Consider the following 22124-nt stretch of genomic DNA (forward strand, 5'->3'; position numbering starts at 1 on the left):
AATAAGTTGATGAAAGAAAACAGTGGGTGGTGATTTTTTGTAGTATAAATGCTTCGAATGTTCTAAACTCTAAATTTAGCCAAATCAAAGAAAATGTGTTTGTGTTATGTAGACTATTTTGAAAAAACGGCCTTAGTAATTTAGAAGATATTGTTTCTCTTGCCTGTCGTAAAACATTGTCAAGTCCTAGGAGTCCAGTGGAGCAAGTGAGCAAGCTACACTTGCACTGCACAGCTCTGGCAGCCTACAGGTGACATCAGTCTTGGCAGAAGAATTGGCATCGAGTCTGCAGCATGCAGAGCTGGAAAGAAACCAGTCGTCCCCATTCTTTCCATCTCCAGGCATTCTAAGTTCACTCGGACTTGTCAACCTGCACACCCTTCCTTGCCTCTTGGGTCAGCTTTAGTGATGTGCTGTTAGTAGACATCTTCACTTTGATTGATCCAAGGCTGATTTCAAAGTCCCTTCCAGAAGAAGGGACTTGCAGAGCTGAAGAAGAGGAACATGACCTGTTCCTTGGTGAGAGGTTGCAGTGAGGAGATGAACCACTGCTTCTCTGAAGTCACCTCCACTTCCCAAGCATGCAGGCAGATACGGAGTCTTCTGGGCAGGAACAAGCCTGGAGTACACGTGTGTTCAGGAGGAAATGAGTGAGGAGGGAGTGTCATCCTGCAGCATCGCTGGGGACAATGACTATTACTGGCCAGGTGGGGGGAGGTCGTGCTATAGTGCTTACTCAGCTGCAATGTTGCAATGGAAACAATTGTATGTTCCTAGCAGGGCATTACAAGAGCTTGCTCATTCATAATTGCTCTCTTATCTTACTCCTTGGCCACAGCAATTCAAACTATATTGAGCAAACACATAAACAGTTTCGTCTACCTTCATTATAATGTAGGGATTCCTGCTTAATTTTTAGTGAAGTGTACTACTGCTCTGACATTAATAATGCTAAGAGACTTTAATAATGCTGACAGGCTTTATTAATCAGTATTCAGGAAGAGCGATACTATGAGCTTAATTGTGATCATTAAGCACACTATTTAGCAGTTATGATATGACAGTGCAAATATTGCTTGTGGTTTTGCTGATTCACAGTGAAATTCTCAGTATTTGTTCAAAAGAGGATTAGTTTAGTGGAAAATGCAGAAACAGTACTTCACTCCCTTTCCCTGCTCTTGCCTTCAAATATAAAGAAAAACTAGGATCAATTAGTACAGGAGGTTGTTAGATGCCAAAAACTGGCCTTCGTGTCTGGGAAAAGTTACTCATTCTGTCACTCTATATATCCCCTTTTGTTCAGTTTACTGCCAGACTGGCCTGGTACAGCAGATTCCTACAGCACACAGGTTTGCCATTGTTGAGCCAAACACAGCACATGCAGTTGTGCTCCTGCAGCCAGACCATGTGCAGCGCATGAAGACCGGGGCCGTTTGTTCAGGAATTTCTGGCTATTTGCCACAGGGATGTCTCCAAAAAGGCAGCCTCCTACCCTCCTTAGCCCCTACCTGCAGTCATACAGCACTTTGTACCAGTTATTATCTGGCCTAGGGAGGGTGGATTGCTGCAGCTTGCCTTAGCAGCCAGGTAAGCATGCCCTAAGCAGAGCCCAGCAATGCCTCCTGCATACAAAATACAAAATACAATTCTTAGTAAAATTACCACCTATGGCAATGTGACTGATTTGTAGTGGATATGCTGGAACAAACCCACAGCTATGTTGTCCTTAGGTTGTTGTTCAATCAGTGAGTGCTCTGAGAGCTTTTCTGGTTTCTACAAATGAATTCCTGACCTGAAAGCACTGCTTACTAGACTTTGTTGACAAGGTACATGTTGGGGTAATTATCAGAAGATGTGAATAGTGTTTCTTTTATGATTTTGTTGGGGTTTTTTCCTTCCAGACACTTGCAGAACATCAGTGGCTAAATCTAACTGTTTCTCCTGTTCCATACCCTTCTCCTACAGCAAGAAACTGATCTCAGCTTCTTGCAGCATCAAAAAGCCCTGTGGCCCTGTTTAAAGTCAAGGTAAAAACTGTTGCCATTTCAAATATATCACCTTTCCAAATTGAATGCTTTATTGCAGCTAATACTTTTTGTGACTACAGGCTATAGATCTGCAGGAGGATTATATACTGGTAAGCTTGTTAATTTGTCCCTCAACATGGCTGTATCCAGGCATAGTAAAAGCCTCTGCTAGAGAGGTATCCATCTATCCCTTCCTCCTCCATAACCCTGGTTGCAAAATAACTGCCCTCATAAAGTGCTTTTTGAGGCTTTGTCACCAGCAGCTTTTTCAAGCCAAGTCTGTGAGAAGGAAGGATACTTCTTAGCTATAAACTTGCTGATTTTATTGCTGAATGGTATTATTGCTTTAAGTGAAACTGCAAGAAGCAAATGGCACAAAAAGGACTTAGACTGTGACCTGGCAGCAGGAGACAATGCTAAGCTAGTCTAGTTTTCACAGTTATTCCCTTTGCTCTTCCTTCCAGGCAAGGGAAATGTTGATTTGTTCTGGGACTGGGAGAGCTTGCTAGCTAAGAAGGTGAAGGGTTCAAGCAGTGTTTTCCGATCTGTCACAGTCACTTCCCACAGTCTCACTTTCTCAGTCCTTGCCCATTGCTGTGCTGCTTCTGTTTCCACTTGCCTTTGGTCCAGGAGGTCAGTTTTGTTTCCCAAGACAATAACTGCAACCTACAAACCAAACAAGAGGATGAGCTTTATACCAAAACCATCCACCAGTCACAATCCTTTTAAACAGCGGGCAAGTAGCAACACAGTTCAGACTTGTTCTGTAACAGCACTGGCACAAGGTAAGTTGCATGTAGTTTGAAAGATCAGGGTCTGGGATTTGAATTAGCCTCATCTACTTATGGGTTGGAAGCTTGTTTTAATTATAGGATATGCAGCACTTCCCCTTCTTGACACCCCACTCCCCGCCCTCAATGATTGCTTGAAGGAAAACAATACCCAAGAGATCCAAAGTTAAACAGCCCTATTCTCCACTTACTTGGCACTTGAGCTGCCCTAGACAAATGATAAGAGCATGACATCCGAGTAGGTCACAGCAGCAGATGCTTGAGAGATGAAAAAATGCAGAGCAGCAAAGAAAGCCTGGATCCCACAGTGGTGGATTTTGCCCTGTTTGTTTCTTTCCCAAGCCCCATCCTGCAGTATAAATAAAGCCAACCATGCCAGCAGCCTGGGCAGGCTGGGCTATGGGGCCCCTTTCCCAGCTCAGCCCTGCTGGCTGCCCAGCCCCAGGCACCAACAGCCACCCAAAGGACTGAAGGGGACAGTCTGCTGAGAGGGGCAGATAAGAACCAGCAGCATCCTCAGGGGAGCAGTTTCAAGAGCAGCTGGTTAGCTAAGGAGAGCAGCACAGTGGTATCAACTCAGATCTGCAGTTGTAAGGCTCCATCAAGTGACTTGTGTATCACCCAGATAGTCCAGTGGCTGAGCTCAGTAAGTGCATGAAGCCTTCCCAGTGCTTCAGCTCTAGAAAGTGCCAAAGGCAGTGCTGGCCACGTGAAGCTACTGCTCCTCCTTATTATAAGTTAACTGTTTTCTAAAAATGCTTTACCAGCACCAGCTCTTAGGGGAAATCATGCCTACATTTTTAGTTCAAGGTCTTTAATCAAACTCTGTTTTCATCTCTACACTAGTGGTTTGACAAAGATCAAGAGATAAAGTCCTCTCTTGCTGATGATTTGTGGGGTTTGCTGTGGCCACACCTGCTTGCTCTTTCCTGTTCATCAGGCTAACTCCAGAATGCCTTCTGCTTCTTTCCAGCTAGAGATGTTCATCCTGTTCCTGTGAGGTCTGAGGCTTCCTTTCTTTTCTACAGCAGTCCAGGGTGTTTGGAAAAATGCTGCTTAGGGGTTTTTTTCCCCCTGTGTGAGGGTTTTGAAAGAAGCTAAAATCTTCATGTGTATTTCCCGCATGCTCCAGCTGAATTTTAGCTACGGCAAAGGTCTGTCAGTGTAACAGAACAAAACCTCTATTTAGTATAAAATTTGGCCAGGCTTTAAGGTGCGTGCTGGAGAGCCGCCACAGCCAGCAGAGACAAGGAACCAGCCATCAGTGCTTTCTGTCATCTGCCACACAACAGGGGACTGTGCCACTCAACAAGTTGAAGTTCTGCCAGCTCAGAAGGACCATGTGTGGAGATACATCCCCAATTCAGTACTGAATTCATTCTAGCACAGCCCAGACTTTAAGTCACAGACTCAATCATTAATCTGCTGATTAACAGTTACCTTAAGGTAGGACTCCTGATCTCACCTTGTACACTTTAAAGCCTATTTTTAAATGGAAATCACAGGAATGAAAGCTACTTTATCCATATTACTGTGGCCACAACTTTTTAAACTATGCTATCCTCAGTCAAAATCACAATTTTAAGCTCTCCAAAAGGACAAGCAAATTGTCTGTTTTCTAAAATACCTGCATGCAATGAGGGAGAAGAGCTCTGACAGGTAACACAGATGAGCAGGACACAGATCCTGTTGGGGCTGTGACTCCCTCCCTACATTACAACATGCTGTATAGTACCAAATCAGGGCCATCACAAAACACAGTGCCTGGGAAAAATTACCTGCTTGTCCACCTTTCCTTGCCCTGAAGGGGAATTGTGCTTGAGTCGTGTATCCCTGATATACGTGACAGTCTGCAGCTCACGCCAGCCCTACCACCTAACATACCTCTCCTGTGACTGCACATTCGTCTGCCGTCAAACTTGAGCCTGCCTTCCTCCACCACCCTGTGTGCCATCAGTACAAAACAAGTTACATTTTTGCAGTGTCTCCCTACCATTATCCAATTAAATCTTTGTGCAGTTTTTTTTTTTATTTTAAACTGCATAAAACATGCATTTGGAAAGCTATAGGCTAAAGACAATTAACAGGGAAAATTACTCCAGAATATAGATACTGTAGGAAAAGCTGTAATGCTAATGCCACATGCAAGTTATATTTGTTTAGCTAAGCTGGAACACTGTCAGCTGAAAACACTAGCTGCTTTCTAAGGGAAAATAGCGTAGTCATTTCACACAATTGAATTGATTCAATATGGTTGTTAAAATACATTAAAGCTGCTTTGCCAATTGACTAATGTCTGGGAGACCCATTGTCAATTACACTAGTTTGTAAGCCATCAAGTACATGAATACAAAACAAACAAAGATAATGCTCTTCGTTATATTATTCTATGCACTTGACTTCCCCTGTACAATATCTAAAAAAACATGAGCTGCACTGCTGTAGACCATATGTTTTATTAGTCATAAGTGTCCTGGCTGGTGCATTCAGCTGAGTGAATTTTAGTTGTAGTAGAGAAAATAAGGAGGAAAAAAAAAAAACAAAACAAAAAAGCATTCTTTTGCATGATCTGCATGCTATGCTTCGCTGGCATGTGAAGGCCTCCTCCTTGCTGGGTTGCCCAAGGCTGTGGGTACATTAATTTTCCTTTGTCCCCGGCGTTACAGAAACAAAAGCTGGGCTTTGCGACCTTAACTTCCTGTCACTGATGCAGCATTTAGCCAACTATGCATTTACCTCCTTTTTGTCCCTGAAGACGTCGATCTCCTTTTTGAGCAGTTCGACTCTTTGGAACGATTCGAGGCTGGTCACGGCGTACACCAGGACGAAGCCGTCAGCCACAGAGAAATAGTGCTTGGGCAATTCCACGCCCTCCTGCAGACCCCTGGTGTCATAGAGCCGCAACTGTTCCTTCACTCCTCGGTCTGTCTCCACCGATGCCAAATACACATCTTCCATTGTGGCACCCTCCTCTAAGCCTGTTTGGAAAACAAGCAGGATTGTTCCACTGCTCTAAGTACAGCCTCCCTGTAAGAATTCTTTGCAGGGCAGCAGAATTTTGCCCCACAGTAGCTTTCAGTGAGTGTTTTACAGAGTGACTTCACCAGGCCTTGACCTTGCCTGGCATCTCCATGGAGGGCTGTATTCATAGATGACTGCACTAACTATTTCCAATAGTGAAAATACATTAACGTGTAAGCACATTAACTGTAAATGCATTAACATGTAAGCACATGATCATACCTGTAAAATTAATCTATACAACAGGCACATTCAGAATAGGATAAGATATATGCTCTCCTCCCAAGTTTTCCAAATTCCAACCACCCAGTTGTACCAGTTCTGTGCAAAACATGCTGCAAAACGAGCCTGCCCAAACATACTCTTTTGGAGCAACAGCCAGGGAACACCAGATAGTCAAGTACTAACATCTTAAGCCTCCTCATAATGAGGCAGAAGCAGAAAGGAGCCAAAGGAATAATTCTGGAAATGAATGTACATTGGTGGTATAACTAACCAATATGTGAAATTAAGCCAGAAAGGAAAGGGGGTGTTTGCAGGCAAACAAAGTTGCATAGTATATTTACTCAAATACACTGTGAGGTTTTTTCACCCCTTAGGGTTTTAAAATGACTCAGACTGCTAATAGGAACAAGTTAATTTACTGCAAGGCAAGAGCATGCACAAGGTAACAAGCTTTCGTATATGTATCACCTGTGCCACCCTGACTATCTGCATACTGGCCCTCCTTCCCTCCTCCTCTCCACTAGGTAAGTGTGAGGTAATTCCAGGCAGCTTGATTTGAACTAATTAAAATTATTTTTCCTAAGCCAAACCTGAAAACACATAAATCACCTTAGCTTTGTGTTCCTCCTGGATGCAGGTGCGTAAGGTTACAGGTCAAAACAATCTGTGTATAGCGTAGCTGGGTCACTTTCAGAGTTGGTTTTAAATATTCCTATAAGCCCTCTGCAACCCACGTTTTTGCCTCCACTGCACTCCTATTTGTTTGCTGGTGCAGGACTACAATAATGAGTCCTGCTTTATTTTCTTTGTCTGCCAAAAAGGGACCATGTTAGTGTATTGTTTAAGAAAACACAAAGGATTATCTGGCCTATGAAAATAAGGATTTTGCTATATTCAATGACACTATTCAAAACACTTCACATTGACAAACAAGCTAAAGCATTCCACCCACACTGATGGCTTCCTGTGATGTATGCAGCATTCCTGTGCAGGAAAATGGCATAAGCTGTTCTTTTTGCCCCTCTCTGTGCAGTCTTCATAGATCAAACTCTTATTAGGTTTCCAAAGATTTAATTTATCTCACCTCCAAATATAGCCATGCTAATGTGTGGGAGAAAACTAAGAACAGAAGGACAAAGCAAAGGTTAATAAAAAGAGGAAGCACAAATGCATCCTGTGTGATTGTAGAATGTGTTAAAGGGGCATTTTTAAAGACTGAGGTAGTAACAAAGCCCCTTCTGGATATAGCACTCCTGTTTAGGCACAGCACAATATTCTCGCTCTGCCTTGTTGCATTGTACAGGCAGGTCAAGGAAATATCTGAAATCAGTAAATATAGCTTTGGCAAGAAGGAAAGAACCATAAATACCTACGTTTTCTTTTTTTAACAGCAACAAATAATATTGTACAGTAATTCAACAGCCTCTAACATACCCATATTATCCTGTGACAGTCTCTTCCTAACGGCATTAAAAGCAGCAGTGAAAAGTATGTCTTTTAACACCCTATTTAAAAACGAAGAGAAAAATTTAAGACCTGGGACTTAGCAGAATAGAGCAACAAATTTTGATGTGAAATAGGGAGGGCACTTAGGGGGAGCTGAAATTTATGCACCAGTATCAGATTCCAGAGGTGAAATTTCACCTACATGCACTGAGGGAGGGAATATATGCAAGCAGTTTCCTAAGTAAACATAGATAATTTTTAGAAATACCTGTGTCAGTTTATTCTAGGTCCTGCTCCTAAAGCCCAGACCATGTACCAGCCACATCTTGCTGACAATGATGTTTACACTTCTTGTTAGTAGTATCCCATTCAAATACTTCCTAGGTCTCCATTCAGACATGAGTCAGGCAAGTTATTGTAAGAGAAGCAACACTAGTCAGTGTCCTAGAAAGGTGCTGGCACCATCCCATCCTCCCTGCCACAAAGATCCTGCTTCACCTTCCCTTTACTGGCATCCCCAGGCATCCTTCCACCATCTCTACCTGGGTGGGCAAGGACAGCTTGTGCTAAGAAGTTACTGTCCTGCAGACTACTGCCAGCTTGAGTAGTTTTTCCATGGAGCAGAGCATTACAGTGGGCCAGCTTTCAGGTTCAGAAGTTAGAGGGGTGAAGGGGAACTACCAAGATAGTGCCCAGTGTCACACTTCCTTTCATGACTTTAGATATAAAAGATACAAAAAAGTTGGAGAGGGAAAGGAGGAATAGACAGAAGTGATGCCACTCTCTAGCACTTATTCAGCTGGTGAAAATCTTAGGAGAGGCAGAAAGGTCTTTGTTTTTTACCGAGTGCTGCCACAGAGGAACTGCAATGGGAAGCCTCAGTCATAAATTGGGTGTTGTTCCAACCCCTTGTGGCTTCCCAATGAGGAAAAGAAAAGGCTCAATATACTAATGAATACTCCACACACAGGCTAGGCACAGCAGATAGACTGCAAATACCTAAGTAAATCCAAATTTCAAGAGGGCTGGAATTTCAAAGTACCCAGTTGGATCTTGAACATTAATGCAGTACAAATTCTATGTCTTCTTAAATACTTTTGAAGATCTCCTGTGTAATCTTTTTTTCCATTTTTCCAGAGGAATTCAGCAAAGACCTCCTAAAACTTGCAATTCCTTCTGTTAGTAAACTACAGAGTAACAGGCTTTTCTTATTTAGATTTAAAAAGACAGTGTATCAGAGGATCCCTGACTTGGGAAAGAGCTGGACCAACCTCAAGAGGAGCTAATCTGTTTAGATTTAGCTGCTAGGGAAGTACTGGTCCCACCAACAAATAGCCAGGTTGTGACCCTCATTGACATACATTCAGTTCCATTTTCATCTATTTCTAAAATGCAAAGCTGGCTGCACCTCTATCACCAGGTAATTTTAATTTAATAAGTGAAGATATAAAAAGGTGTCTCTGCCCATGGCAAGGGGGTTGGAAGGAGATGATCTTTGAGGTCCCTTCCAACACAAACCATTCTATGATTCTATGAATGCATAATTAGGTTAATTAGCCTCCACATTCACAGTGTGAAAGCCAAAACCCCAAATCCCTCCAGCTGGAACAAGAGAGGCAATTTCTCTCATTATGCCTTCTACCACAGTAATATATGGTGTTTTCATTCCTAGCTAGTAAGCGGATCTCAAGCAGTTGCTTATGAATAACCTGACCATACCAGGTATTTACACAGCCAGGAGGCAGAGATAAGTTTCCTACAAGGGAGAGTTCTCATCTCCTCCTGTTGAGCTGATAAGCTTTAGTATAGGCTGAGAGGCCAGAAATATTTTAAGGGCAGAAGGAAGACTCCTTTGTGCAGCATCACTGAACAGGAACACTGTTCAAGGAAAAACACCCATCCTCTTTACAGACATGTCCTGTGCCAAAAACTAAGCCTCCGAACCTGGTCAAGAGAGGTCAGGCCAAGCAGTGCCAGCTACCACAGGTACTTAGTGGGACAATCTTCTGCTGCCAGTCAAGGCTGGCTTTTCATGACCAAGGAGGTAAGACTGACCCCTCTTTCTTCAGGACAGCAAGAGAAGTTGGAGGAAGAACACAACACTTGAGTCACAAAAAGGGAGATCTTCCCAAGTACCAGGCAATCACAGAATCAGAGAACAGCTAAGGCTGAAAAAGATTTCTAAGATCATTGAGTCAAACTGTTCAATCAGCACTGCCAAGTACACCACAAAACCATGTCCCCAGGTGCCATAGCTACATGGTTTTTCAACACTTCCAGGAATGGTGATTCCACCACTTCCCTGGGCAGCCTGCTCCAATGCCTAAACACCCTGTCAGTGAAGACATTTTTCCTAATATCCAATCTAAACCTCCCCTGGCACAACTTGAGGCCATTTCCTCTTGTCCTGTTGTTTGTTATATGGGAGAATAGACTGACCCCCATCTGCAGAGAGCAATAAGGTTCCCCCTTTGGAGCCTCCTTTTCTCTGGGCTGAACACCCCCAGCTCCCTCAGCTGCTCCTCATCACAGCAGTGCACCAGACCCTTCCCTTCTTAATTTCAGCTTAATTTCCCTTCTCTGAACCCACTCCAGCCCCTCAACATCTTTCTTGTAGAAAGAATCTCAAAACTGAACACAAGATTCAAGGTGCTGCCTCATCAGTGGTGAGCTCAAGGGGACAATCACTGCTCTGGCCCTGCTGGTCACACCATTTTTGATACAGGCAAGGCTGCCATCAGCCTTCTTGGCCACCTGGGCACACTGCAGTATACCTACCACACACATATCCTTAACAACTATTTGCCCTGACCTATGGCAGTTCCTACATGACTCAATGCTAAATCTGCACCCATTTCAAACATTTCCTTTTGTTTTTTTCTAATTCCTTGTATTAGTTTGGTGAGAGTGTCAGCCATGCAATAGCTACATTATTTTACGTGGCTCTGAGAGTTTCTCTCATCTATTTGCCTTCTCCTTTCCCATCTTGGGACACAAGCACACAAATTCCCTTGCAGTTTAAAGCCTAGCACAAAATCCAATACCAGACATTGCTGCTCCCATGCTATAGGGACACAGATAGTTCTTTTTCAGGGTATCTCTCTTTCCTGAGTACTTTTTCCTCTTTGACCTCAAGCAATCTTAGTGTCTGTGCAAGAGTGTTAGCTGCTGACTATGTAAGTAACAGTGGCACTTAGAAACTTCACCCATGACAAGCCAGGGAGACCTGAAGGTGCATGTTTTTCTAGGAAAAGAAACGGTGCCACTGGATTTAGAGCCCCACTACAAACTCACCAGGAGCAGAGGCTCAAAGCCAAGGGCTTTACACAGCAGCATGAAACTTCTAAGGACTCTAATTCCCTGACAGCAGCTGTGCCACCACTCCTTTTTACAGGAAAGTCAACAGGAGGCACTGAGCATCGACAGACTCGTGGCTGATTTACAGCCAGGCAGATGCCCTTGTGACAGTGGCTGCAACACCTCGGAGAATGGCAGCAGACCTTGTGCTCTGAGCCTCCAACCAAGTTCTAGCGTGCCTCTTGTCACTGAGAGGAGGATGTGCCTGCCATCAGAAAGGAAAGAGTCCCTGTGTTGGCTCGGCCATCCTCCCCACGGCTCCTGGGCCCTTGGAGCGGATGCAGAGCTGCTCCTGACGTCAGTCAGGAAGCACAGGTTTTGAAACAGCTTGTGTCCATGTTGCCATGCCCGGTGAGCTCCCTTGCTGGTTGGCTCTGAATAAGCTTTCAGCAAACACACTAGTCCCTTCTTGCCTCCGGCCAAAAAGGCCCACTGCCAAGATGTACATGTCAGCTTTCTGGAGCTCACAAGCTTTGGGAAATGAGGATCAAGATCCTATAATCATGTTTCATGTGAGGAAGGGCCACCCCTGCAATGGTAGCACCATTGTGCAGTTTAAAGCAGCTCAGCCAAGGAACAGATAAAGACTCACTATTCCTCAAATTTTGTCCTTGCATAGTGAGATCCTCACAATGGCATCCTGCCTCTGCAATGCAGGAGTTAAATCAATACAGAGTGGAACAGTAGCTGAAGGTCTTCTGGGAACCATTTCCACCAGCCCATACTCCAGGCACCCTCTGCCACAACTGCCTATGTGCTGAGGAAGGGGCAGGGAGGATGGTGACCACTCAGCAGGACTGCCAAAAGTACCAGCTTATCAGTCCATCCCCCCAAACACGCCTGATGGCCTGTGCAGGGGATATCAAAGTTGCTGGGCCATGGCCACTCAACTCTTGGGGTTGCAGCAGCTCCATAATGACCCTCTCCATATCTTGATCTTGACTCTGCTACTTGCCCTCGTTCTCTGAATGTCTTAGGAATATGACTTGATGAAAATCACAGAAAACAGGAAACTATCTTCTTCCTTCTCCCCTTGCACTCCCCATCTGCTATCAGCTGTTCCTTCCCTTACCAGTAACTCCAAAAAATAAGAGCAGAGCTGCAGACAAGGAAAAATGATCTTTTTAAGTGCAGGGGGGCTGGGGGGAGATCTGCATTGCTCAATGGCCAAGCTGGAGCAGGGCATTTGGGAGTGACAGAGGGACACCCTTGGCTAAACCCCAGGCACGAGGCCTCCCTCTGGTTATGTCAGCCAGTGTCCATGACGTTGTATAATCACGTACATGGCTGGCTCCATAAATAGCTCCTCTGATCAGCAACACCCGAATATCCTTCCTGCCTGGGTTGCTAATAGGAGGCAGGAATTAATGCAAGGCAATAAGATTTAAATAACGTGGCCTTGCTCATGCTGCTCGGGTGTCTCTGACAGTCACCCAGCCTGGCACAGAGGAGAGGCAGGTCGATAGCAAAGGGAAAAACCTTCAGCCTGCAAAGCTCTGCAACCTTCACGTTGACAGCTACACGGGGCTACGTGCATAGTGCTCGGTAGGATGCTGGAAACAGATGTTGCTGCAACATTAGAGGAAATCCTCCTTTTAAACACGGGTATTAGCACACAGTTCTGTATCACGCTTTGCCAGCAAATTCCTCCCATCCACACATTTTAAAGGTGCAGCGCTGTAAAGCACCACGCTGGAAATCCTTGTGTTTATCCAACAACTTATCCTGACGTCTAATTTACTGGCTCAAGAAAAAAAATGCAAAGTGACTACACATCTTCTGTCAAAGCCCTGGTGCCACCCCTTGTTTCTAGGTGAGGCGGGAATAATTTGTCAGCCTGATGAACATTGCCCTTCCTTTCAAAGCCAAATGTAGAAATAGAGGGAAACGTGCCTGCTTTGCCTTCATTCCCTTTCTTTTGTGCACAACAAATACCAGGCATCTCCTGTTCCTTTGTCAAGTCTGTTTTCCCTGTGAGGATTTCTTAGAGAGCTGAGACACTTGGCCTTCGAAATTCAGCACAGAACATGGAACCTAAAGCTGTGCTGGTTTTTTTTCCAGAGCTTTGATTAAATGTTAGCCAAGACCAAGCAAAATAAAGCTTTAAGAACATGAAACAAAAGTCTAAACAGTGTCTACACTCATCATGTGACAGCTATTTATTTTTCAGGCATCTACAGCATCTTCCAGGGAACAAGATATTTATTTCGTAAATATGCAGCAGGCACATCACCTACTTTCAGTGTTTGTTTCTTTTTAAGCATTCTTGTGTTTTATTACTGGAAACATCATGGAACAGGTTCTTCTCAAGACTCTTAAAAATCCATAAGCAAAGGACTATGAATTTAAAAATAGCCCAGAGATGCCACAAAACCACATTAATTTCCTCCTTCACCTCAGCGCAGTTTGCAGTCCTCCATTATTGGTGTTTTGGGGCCCACATCGAACAGGATGCTAGAAAAGGAAACAACCTCCCCCCAAAAGTAAAAATGTCTCACCAACAGTGTGCTTTCCATAGAGAAGCTGCTCCAAAATCGCAGTCTTTCCCACTGAGGCCATTCCACAAACCACCACCTTGTAGCCCTTTCCCATGCTTCCCAAGGGCTGGTCCCACGGCGGAGCCCTGTGCAGACACGGGAGGCTGTGAGCCGGGCACGGCGCAGGGATGTGAGCCGGGCACGGCACAGGGATGTGAGCCTGGCACAGCACAGGGATGGGCACCGGCGGGAGCTGAGCCCACGGAAGGCGCAAGGCAAAGCGTGAAGCAGCGGGGGCACAGCTCCCTCCCAGAACTCGCCAGCGACTGATATTTTTAGGACTAGAGTTTCCTCCCACACTATTTTCTCAGGTTTTAGGCTGCTGCCAGTGGTCTGATGCTTGCCTGCAGCCTCGACACTTGAGCTGTCAGGTTTGGGGAGGCTGGGAGCACTGGAGCATGCACACCCCCAGGGCAGGGGCTGTGTTTGTTGGTGTGTGTGTGTGTGCACGGTGTTATCGGGCTTCCTGGGTTTGCAGTGGGCTTGATGGTATCTCATGGTACCAGGATGACTTCTGGAAGTGCAAGAAAATGGTGGTTCCTTCCCTTTTATTCTACTCACAGAAAGTTTCTAGCTTTTATGGACTAGGAACTACAAAACAGGAGTGTTAAAGGCAGAAGCACAGGAAAGCAAATGCAGAAGCAGGTTTTTTCAGTCTGCTTTAAAGCACTTTGATGGGTGAGGGTTGGTTCTAGCCAGAGACATCCAGCAGCTAGGGACACTTCCCCCTGTTAGTGGAGCCCTGGCAGGGCAGCAGGCCCTGACTCAGTTTGCTGTTTGGAGCCATTTCCCACAAAGAGAGCTGAAGAGTACCTTTTCTGGACCAGGAGGAGCTGGCGTTGTCCTGCTTCAATTCCAGTTTAACCAGGTAATGCTTCACAAGCCAGGGTGCTCTGAAAAGCATACACTGAAAAACAGAAAGGTCCTCCTGCAGCCGCAGGTAGGGAAGCAGAAAGGCCTTGCAGGCTGGGAAAGCCTAACTCAAAGAATCATAGAATGGCTTGGGTTGGAAGGCAGCTTAATGATCCTCTCCTTCCAGCCCCCTGCCATGGGTAGGGATGCCACCAATGAGACCAGGTCGCTCAAATTCAACCTGTGCCATGCCATATGCAGGAGGGATGGGAGCAGTGACAGGAGCAGATCAGTGGGTAAAGCCAGGGCCTGCAGAACCAGGGACTCCATGGTGCCCTCTCCCTACCCTCCAGTGAAAAGATTTTAGGATTGATTTTAGGGCTTTTATTTTTCCTCAGGGCTTATTATTTAGAATAGAATAGAATCATTAGGTTGGAAGAGACAATTAAGATCATCCAGTCCAAACATCAACTCAGAACTAGCACTGTAACCACTAAACCACATCATGAAGCACCAGATCCAAACGCTTTTTAAACCCCTCCAGGGATGGTGACTCTGCAACCTCCCCGGGCAACCTATTACAGTGCCTGACTGCCCTGACAGTGAAAAATTTTCTTCTAATATCTAATCTGAGTCCCCCCTGTCTCAGCTGAAGGCCATTTCCTCTGGTCCTCTCACTGCAGTCGCAGTAGAGGAGACCAACCCTCACCTCGCTACATTCTCCTTCCAGGGAGTTGTAGAGAGGGATGAGGTTGTCCCCGAGCCTCCTCTTCTCCAAACTAAACAAACCCAGCTCCCTCAGCCGTTCCTCATAATCTTACGATCTTTAAAATTATTATTATTTTAGAGATTTTTTTGTTGTCTTTAAAGCTTCTTTTCAGGATTCTAAGCAAAGTCCCACCCAATCCCTGACCGGGGGCTCTAATGGGGGTAGGGGGTGTCTGGGGGGATGCCGCATCTCGCCCTGCCCCTGCCCCAGGTGCAGCCCCCAGGCGGGCCGTGCCCCACTGCCCCGGCCCCCGAGCGCGCCCCCGAGGCCGCCCCCCGCCGCGAGCGCGCACCTGGACCGAGCGTCCCGGCCGGCCACACGGACCCGCGCGCGCCCCGCCCCCGGCGCCCATTGGCGAGCGCGGGGGGCCGGGCCGGGCCGGGCCGGGAGCGATGCGCGGCCCGCACCCCCGCCGGACTACGTTACCCAGGAGGCACCGCTGCCGCCGCCGGAAGTGTGTTGTGGCCCGAGGGTTCGTGGGAAATAGGGCCTTTCCTTTCCGTCGCTGGGCGCCATCAGGTGAGGGCCGGTCTGCGCGCGGCCTTTCCCTCAATCCGCGCTCATCCCGGGATCCGAGCGCCCATCCTCCCGTCCTACCGCCGCGCCCGCCTGGCTCCGGGTGGGATGGGGCTGCTTCTGCGGCGCGGAGCCTCGGGGAGGGCGGTGGAGAAGGACCCCGAGGCTGCGCCTCGGTGGGGCGGGGAGGGGAGGGGAGCGGGACACCCAGGGTGGTCCTGGAAGGCCAGAGCAGGTGCAAGTCGGTGACAGACGGCGCGCCCCGGTTTGCTCCGTATTTGCGGTTTGTTCGTGGAGGTTTTTTTGTGCCATTAGGCCGTGAAAAGATGGAGTGGCTGGGGATGGGAATGCATGAGCTATAGCTGGGCAAGTCGAAACAAGAGGGGTATCCAAAATCACACACGGACTGTGTTTAGCGTGTTTTTAAATGTAAATAAAGTGAGCTGCGTGTATCTGATGGTGATTTGGATGGGGGCTTGATAGAGTTCAGGCACACGTGCTGATTGCTGCAGATGCGTGAGGCCTCAGAGGAAAATAGCAGTAAACATGATGAAAAAATAAAGTAATACTTAATTTTTGAAATGCCTTCAACTTTTAAGACATATTCAACTCAGGGAGTTTGTAATAACCATGCTTTTCTTAAAGACAAGATTTGACCTGTAGGAAGTTTGTGTTGAACCCTTGCTCTGCTGAAGTCAATTCAAACTACCCCCGCTGGTGCTCGGGAGAAACAATTCTTAAAAACAACTTTAAAAAAAACCTACAGGGCATCTGTGGAGCAAAACATAAATGTCAGTAGGACAATGACACTTTTTTAGTATGGCATGGTCAGTACGTCCCATTTTGCTTAAAGCCCAGTTTCAGTGGATGTGGAGGAAGGCCTTGTCTCTCCTGAGGTGTGGGACACCACGTGAATAGCTCTAAGGAAGCAAAAGTCCCAGTCCAGTTCATTTCCTAAACAACTGTTAAACTTCCACTTAATAATAAAACTGTTAAGCTTTTACTTAGAAGTAAAACCTTTCTAAAGTCAGAGTTAACAGTAAAGGCCATGCTCCTCATAGTCTTGTAGCTCTTGATAGATTTGTATGTAAAACTCGTTTCAGGTGTTAGTTGTTGGGTTTGGTAGTATCAGACATAACGCATCTGAAAATTTCTAAGTTGAGGAGTTTAAGACTTCAGAGTAAATAAAAAGGAGGAAAACTGCTGGGAGTGGTGGCTGCAGGGTGTCATGCTGAAGGCTGCCAGGTGTGATCCATGTTCCCAGATGTGTCAGTGGTACAAAGAAGCGAGAGCTCCTTGTCTTTCAGTGTTGTTCTGTGTGTGATTTGGTGCAGTGCCACTGTTGGAAGATGTTTAAGCCGGGAATTGTTTTTGGTGCACTGTTCTCACTGAGCTCTCTGTCCAGCAGGTAGACAGACATGGGTGCCTACAAGTACATCCAGGAGCTCTGGAGGAAGAAGCAGTCGGACGTGATGCGGTTCCTGCTGCGGGTGCGCTGCTGGCAGTACCGCCAGCTGTCGGCCTTGCACCGGGCCCCGCGCCCCACGCGGCCCGACAAAGCCCGGAGGCTGGGATACAAGGCCAAGCAAGGTAATGCCACGGACAGGGGAAGTCCCTGTGCCTCACCATGGAGTGATATTGGCTTCCTTCAGTGACAGCAGAGTAACAAAGTCTGAAACTGAAGTATCCCCCAATAAACTGAAGTGTCCTGCATCAAATAAACAGAATATTGTAAATGTCCTCAGTTGGTAGCAGTGGCCACAGCCTAAGCCCTTAACTTTACTTAATTTTTCATGTGTGCCTTCTTCTGCCATTCAGGTAGGGGAAGATCAAGTGGACTTTGGCCTCCATTTTTTTTTCTTGTGCAGTGTTAGTGCCACAGAATTAAACGGGAGTTTTAGTATCCTATGTTACGGGGGGATGTGCATTTTCTGCCCAAGTTTTTTCATGTGTTACTCGACTTTTTTCAGGTGACTGAACTATGAACTTCTAGCACCTTGAAAAGAGCTACAAGACATCTGAATAGAGATTTGCACAGGAGCATGTAGTGACAGGACAAGGGGGAATGGCTTCAAAGTGAAAGAGTAGGTTTAGATTAGATGTTAGGAAGAAACTCTTTACTGTGAGGCACTGGAACAGCTTGCACGGAAGAATTGTAAACACCCCAGCATAGCAGTGTCCAAGGCCAGGTTGGATGGAGCTCTGAGCAAACTAGTCTGGTGGAAGGTGTCCCTGTCCATGGCAGGGGGATTGGAACTCGATGATCTTTGAAGTTCCTTGCAACTCAAGCCATACTATGGCTTGTATGTAACATTTACTGTGTTACAGCTGCATACACTTGAGCAGGATGATGGAGTTTGTACTGTCATTGAAAAACAATTACTGGTCTGGGAAAGAAATGGGAAAAGTGGCCATCCATGTGTAATTTGTGGAATTCCAGTTAAAAACCCAGTATGTTTATTCGCAAAGAAAATAAAAAGCTAGAACTTGACACTCCTGTCAGTGTTCATGTCTAGTTTCCTCATTTCTCAGTGATCAGATTTCAGCAGGGTTTGTGGATGGCCTGTGCTTCAGTGCTTTGTGAGTGCTGCCGTCTGAACTGTGCAGTTCGGGTAGTGGTTTTGCTTGGGTTTTTTTTGGTGGAAGATTTTTTATGATTGTATTACGATATAGCTGTAGATGATCTTAGTTGGTTTGGGACTGGATAGTGGAAAGGTGTCATAAGCTCTGGTTTGGAACCAAAAAATGGTTGCATCAGGATATCACTTTCCTTACTCAGTTGTAATGAAAATAACAAAAACATATTATTTATCCACCTCGTGTTGTAAATTCTGGTAAAAATTGGTGTAATGACTTTGTGTTGCAGCATTTCATGTAAATTTTGGAGGACTGGAAATGCAGTACAGGGATGAAGATTGCTACTAGAATTGTTCTAGTTCCTAAGTCACTGTTTATTTTAGGTTACGTTATCTACCGTGTCCGTGTCCGCCGTGGTGGCCGCAAACGCCCAGTCCCCAAAGGTGCAACCTATGGTAAACCTGTGCATCATGGTGTTAACCAGCTCAAGTTTGCCCGGAGTCTTCAGTCTGTAGCAGAGGTGAGTATTTTGGTTATTGCTCACAAGTTGGGTTGGAAAGTTTTAGTCTGTAAAAGCTTAAAATACTCAGAGACAAAAAATACAAAACCAAACAAGCTGCTTTGTTAGTAAGTTCTTTGTAAGATTTTGAATAATGGTGGCAGGAAAGCAGCAGAATGTCTTTAAAAGCTCTATTGAGACAATAAAAAAAACAATTCAGACTTTAAAAATGAGGTCTATGAGAACCACTTGAGTGGTTTAGTGAAGTTAGTATTTCTCAAGCATGCCACAATATTTGTTATGAAAAACATGTAACTAGTCCAAGCCACAGTAAAGAGCTAGGCATGAAAAATAAGAGCTTGCACGTTCTAAGGTGTCTGACTTGTCAGTAAGTCCCACTGCTATGTTCCCTGCTGCATGGTGTGGATCACCAGCTGTAGATCACCAGCTGATCACCGTGATGGTCCTTTCACCAAGTACCCGGGAGTTCTGTCTTGAAGCCTGTAGCACCTGTTTGTGTAGTAGTAGTGCTGCTATTACAGATGCTTAGCTGTATTGCAGGAAGGAGGCAGTGTGTCTTCAGCTTCTTTATAAAAAACTGGTACCTCACAAGCACACAGCTTGATGACTAACTTATTTTTAGGTGAAATCTTGTTACTGAAATACTCAAAATGTAAACTTTGATGAGCTCTTGTAAGCTTCATTGCTGTCACGGTTGTAGTCCGGAAGAGATAGAGTTCTCACCTTTACAAAAAAAACCTTTTTCAGTGTGTTAGAGTTAATATCAGGCTGCATTCTCAAGTGAGACATTGTGGAAGAAGGGAGAGTGTCATTGCCTTTCCGTCTTGAAGCAGAAGACTTTTCTGTTCTCAGGACTTCGAAAATATTGCTGAGTGACTTCTGCAAGTTGAATATGGTGGGATTTTTTTTTTCAGGGAAAAAATATAATTGGGACATGATTATTTAAAAGAAACACATGTGATAAGTTTGAATTAAAAATGCTAGTCTGTTTTCAGTGCTCATGGCATTCTCTTCATATGTGAAGATACCTGATGGCTAATCACATGCTCACTTATGGCAACTGTAGAAGAGGTTATTTGCCCTCAGTTCTAGCTTGAAATTTTCTGAATCTGACACAGTCTTTTTGGAAAGAATATCTGCAAAGCCTCAGCTGGAGCTCCCATTCTCAAACAGAAGCTGGTCAAGGGTGATTGGTGTTCTAATATTTCATACAGGTGTTGCTCTCACACTAGAATAAAAGAACTTGAAAAAATGCTATTCCATGTGCAGAAAATAGTCAAGGACTGTTTAGGGAAGCCTGTAGAAATAGGTTAAGATCACATTGGGTAAGAAAATGAGCAGGGTCCATTGGTTCATGCTTCTCCATGATGATGATAAAGTTGTGCAATTAAATACACTTAGTGTGTTTAAAATAAGAAGCATTCTTGACAGGAGAAGCAAATTGAGTTGCATAATTGCTATTTTCTGCTTTGCTTTGTTTTCTATACTAAGATTGTGTCTTCCTAACCACAAGCAAGGATCGGAATAGCAAGCACGAATTCGCCAGCAGTTGTACAAAGATTTACATCAGCTATTCCTTTACTCCTACCAGTACAGGCTTACACTCTGCAGAAATTTCTTTCTCCCCTGTAGCTATGGATGCGCAAATTAATCAGTGTTTCATAACTTCTCACGAAAGATTGTTCCGTGACCCCAAGTGCAGCTCATGCTTTTAATCGTCACGTTGAAATTATTTTTAACATTGTGTCTTTACTGACTGGGTGCTTCTCTGTATGCACAGAGTTCTTTCTTTTGTCAACCAAGCACCTTCCTGCTCATGGTCTTTAAAACTTGTTTCATGCAGGAATCCAAACAGCCTTTTTTTTGTAACACAGCATTCTTCTCGGCTGTTACTTTTCTTTACAGCTGGAAGGGAATGAGTTTTTATAGGAAAAGAGGTTATCCTAGGGAAAATTGAAATTTTATGTTTGAGTTAATCTTTGTGTGAAGAGTGCCCTGCATCCATGGTTTTACAGCCTTTATTGCATTTATTTTTTTCCACTAGGAACGTGCTGGCCGTCACTGTGGGGCTCTGAGAGTCTTGAACTCGTATTGGGTGGGTGAAGATTCCACGTACAAGTTTTTTGAAGTGATCCTGATTGATCCCTTCCATAAGACCATCAGGCGGAACCCCGACACCCAATGGATCACCAAGCCCGTCCACAAGCACAGAGAGATGCGTGGGCTGACGTCAGCCGGGCGCAAGAGCCGTGGGCTTGGCAAGGGCCACAAATTCCACCACACCATCGGTGGCTCGCGCCGTGCGGCCTGGAGGAGGCGCAACACCCTGCAGCTGCACCGCTACCGCTAATGCTTGTAAACGTGGCCGTCTAATAAAAGTCATGCAGGTTGTTCAATTTAACAGTGCTTCTGCTGCTTCTTGGGTTATGTGGATAAGCGTACAATTTTCCAGGAGTTCAGACGTTCCCGTGTTTTGACAGGCTTTTGAAAATGTAATTTGATACTTGTGAAGATAGTAGGCCCTGAGTGTAGAGTTCTGTGATGGGCTTCACTTCTGATAACATGGAAGGATGTGTGCAATGTGTATTGAAAGCCCAAGCACTGGTCCATATTCTTTTTTCTCTTGGCCTGAGTTTGTTTAGTCACTGTAGGTTGGGATCTCTGTTGTCCTGTGCTTGGACTGACGGCCAGCTTTGATCTTGTGCAGTGAGATGTAAACTGAAAGCGCTCATTACTTTTTTATAGGTAATTAAATACTAATGGCTATTTTATTTTTCAAGTTCTGTTTTTTTGTACTTCTTCAGCATCAAACCAGCTCTTGGGCCTCTCAGCTACAAACATTGTCTAAATCAACTAAGCACTGGATAGAAAGGTAAAGCTTGCTTGTTTATTGCAGTGCACAGTATTAAAAATGAGGGCACATCACAAATAATGATAAGGTTTTAGGCTGAATAGTGAAATACTGACTCTAGAGTAGGTATTATTTGATTTGTCAAGATTGAGGGGGGACAGTTTCTTAAACCTTCGTTTTGACACCGGAACAGAAAACATGTCTCTGTGTTTAAGAGCTGCATTCTGATTTACTCTGCATAGTTAGGTGGTAGAAATAACCACATTTCGGTAACAGTTAGTGATGATTGTATTTAGACTACTTTTTGTGAAATTACAGTGTGATCTTTTCAGCATGAAGTCAATTTGCACATAAAGGCTGAGAGATTAAATGCAGTTCCTGGTAAATTAAGTGGGTGGCTGTCGTAGCTTCCACAGATTCTGTACTATATCCATTAGGTAGTGATAGAAAAAGAAACTGATAGAAGACCCAAGAAGTAGCTGTGTCTTCCTGGAACTTAAGCTTGGGATGTGGGATTTTTTTTTCCTGAGACTTAAAACATTTTCCCTTTAACTGAGAAATCCACTTAATACTCCAGTTTAAGTTCTTACAGGGAGGTGGTAGTCTGAAGAAGACACATTTAGGCAGGAAGAACA

At 45.0% G+C, this 22124-nt stretch overlaps 2 protein-coding genes across 4 annotated transcripts; one reads left to right on the top strand and one right to left on the bottom strand.

The window, feature by feature from the left end:
* Positions 1-965: 965 nt before the first annotated feature.
* NKIRAS1 (NFKB inhibitor interacting Ras like 1) lies at positions 966-15368 on the bottom strand. 2 transcript variants are annotated; one of them, XM_014887262.2, is made up of 5 exons: positions 15318-15368; positions 14218-14311; positions 13366-13490; positions 5555-5796; positions 966-2693 (listed from the first exon to the last, which is right to left on the bottom strand). In XM_014887262.2, exons 3-5 carry the CDS (start codon positions 13457-13459, stop codon positions 2454-2456), a joined length of 576 nt encoding a protein of 191 aa, XP_014742748.1. In that variant the 5' UTR covers positions 13460-13490; positions 14218-14311; positions 15318-15368; the 3' UTR covers positions 966-2453. The 2 variants fall into 2 exon arrangements, with proteins under 2 accessions (XP_014742748.1, XP_088020268.1); XM_088164142.1 differs by having other exon boundaries at positions 14199-14311; positions 15318-15344.
* A 60-nt stretch (positions 15369-15428) lies between these two features.
* On the top strand, positions 15429-21409 carry RPL15 (ribosomal protein L15). Of its 2 annotated transcripts, none has more exons than XM_014887287.2 (4): positions 15429-15544; positions 16950-17131; positions 18502-18638; positions 20683-21409. In XM_014887287.2, the coding sequence occupies exons 2-4, from the start codon at positions 16960-16962 to the stop codon at positions 20986-20988; spliced, it is 615 nt and encodes a 204-aa protein (XP_014742773.1). In that variant the 5' UTR covers positions 15429-15544; positions 16950-16959; the 3' UTR covers positions 20989-21409. The 2 variants fall into 2 exon arrangements, with proteins under 2 accessions (XP_014742773.1, XP_014742772.1); XM_014887286.2 differs by having other exon boundaries at positions 15445-15544; positions 16947-17131.
* Positions 21410-22124: the final 715 nt, after the last annotated feature.

This window comes from Sturnus vulgaris, chromosome 1, assembly GCF_052056855.1.
Source record: "Sturnus vulgaris isolate bStuVul1 chromosome 1, bStuVul1.hap1, whole genome shotgun sequence".
In the NCBI taxonomy this organism is placed as follows: Eukaryota; Metazoa; Chordata; class Aves; order Passeriformes; family Sturnidae; genus Sturnus; species Sturnus vulgaris.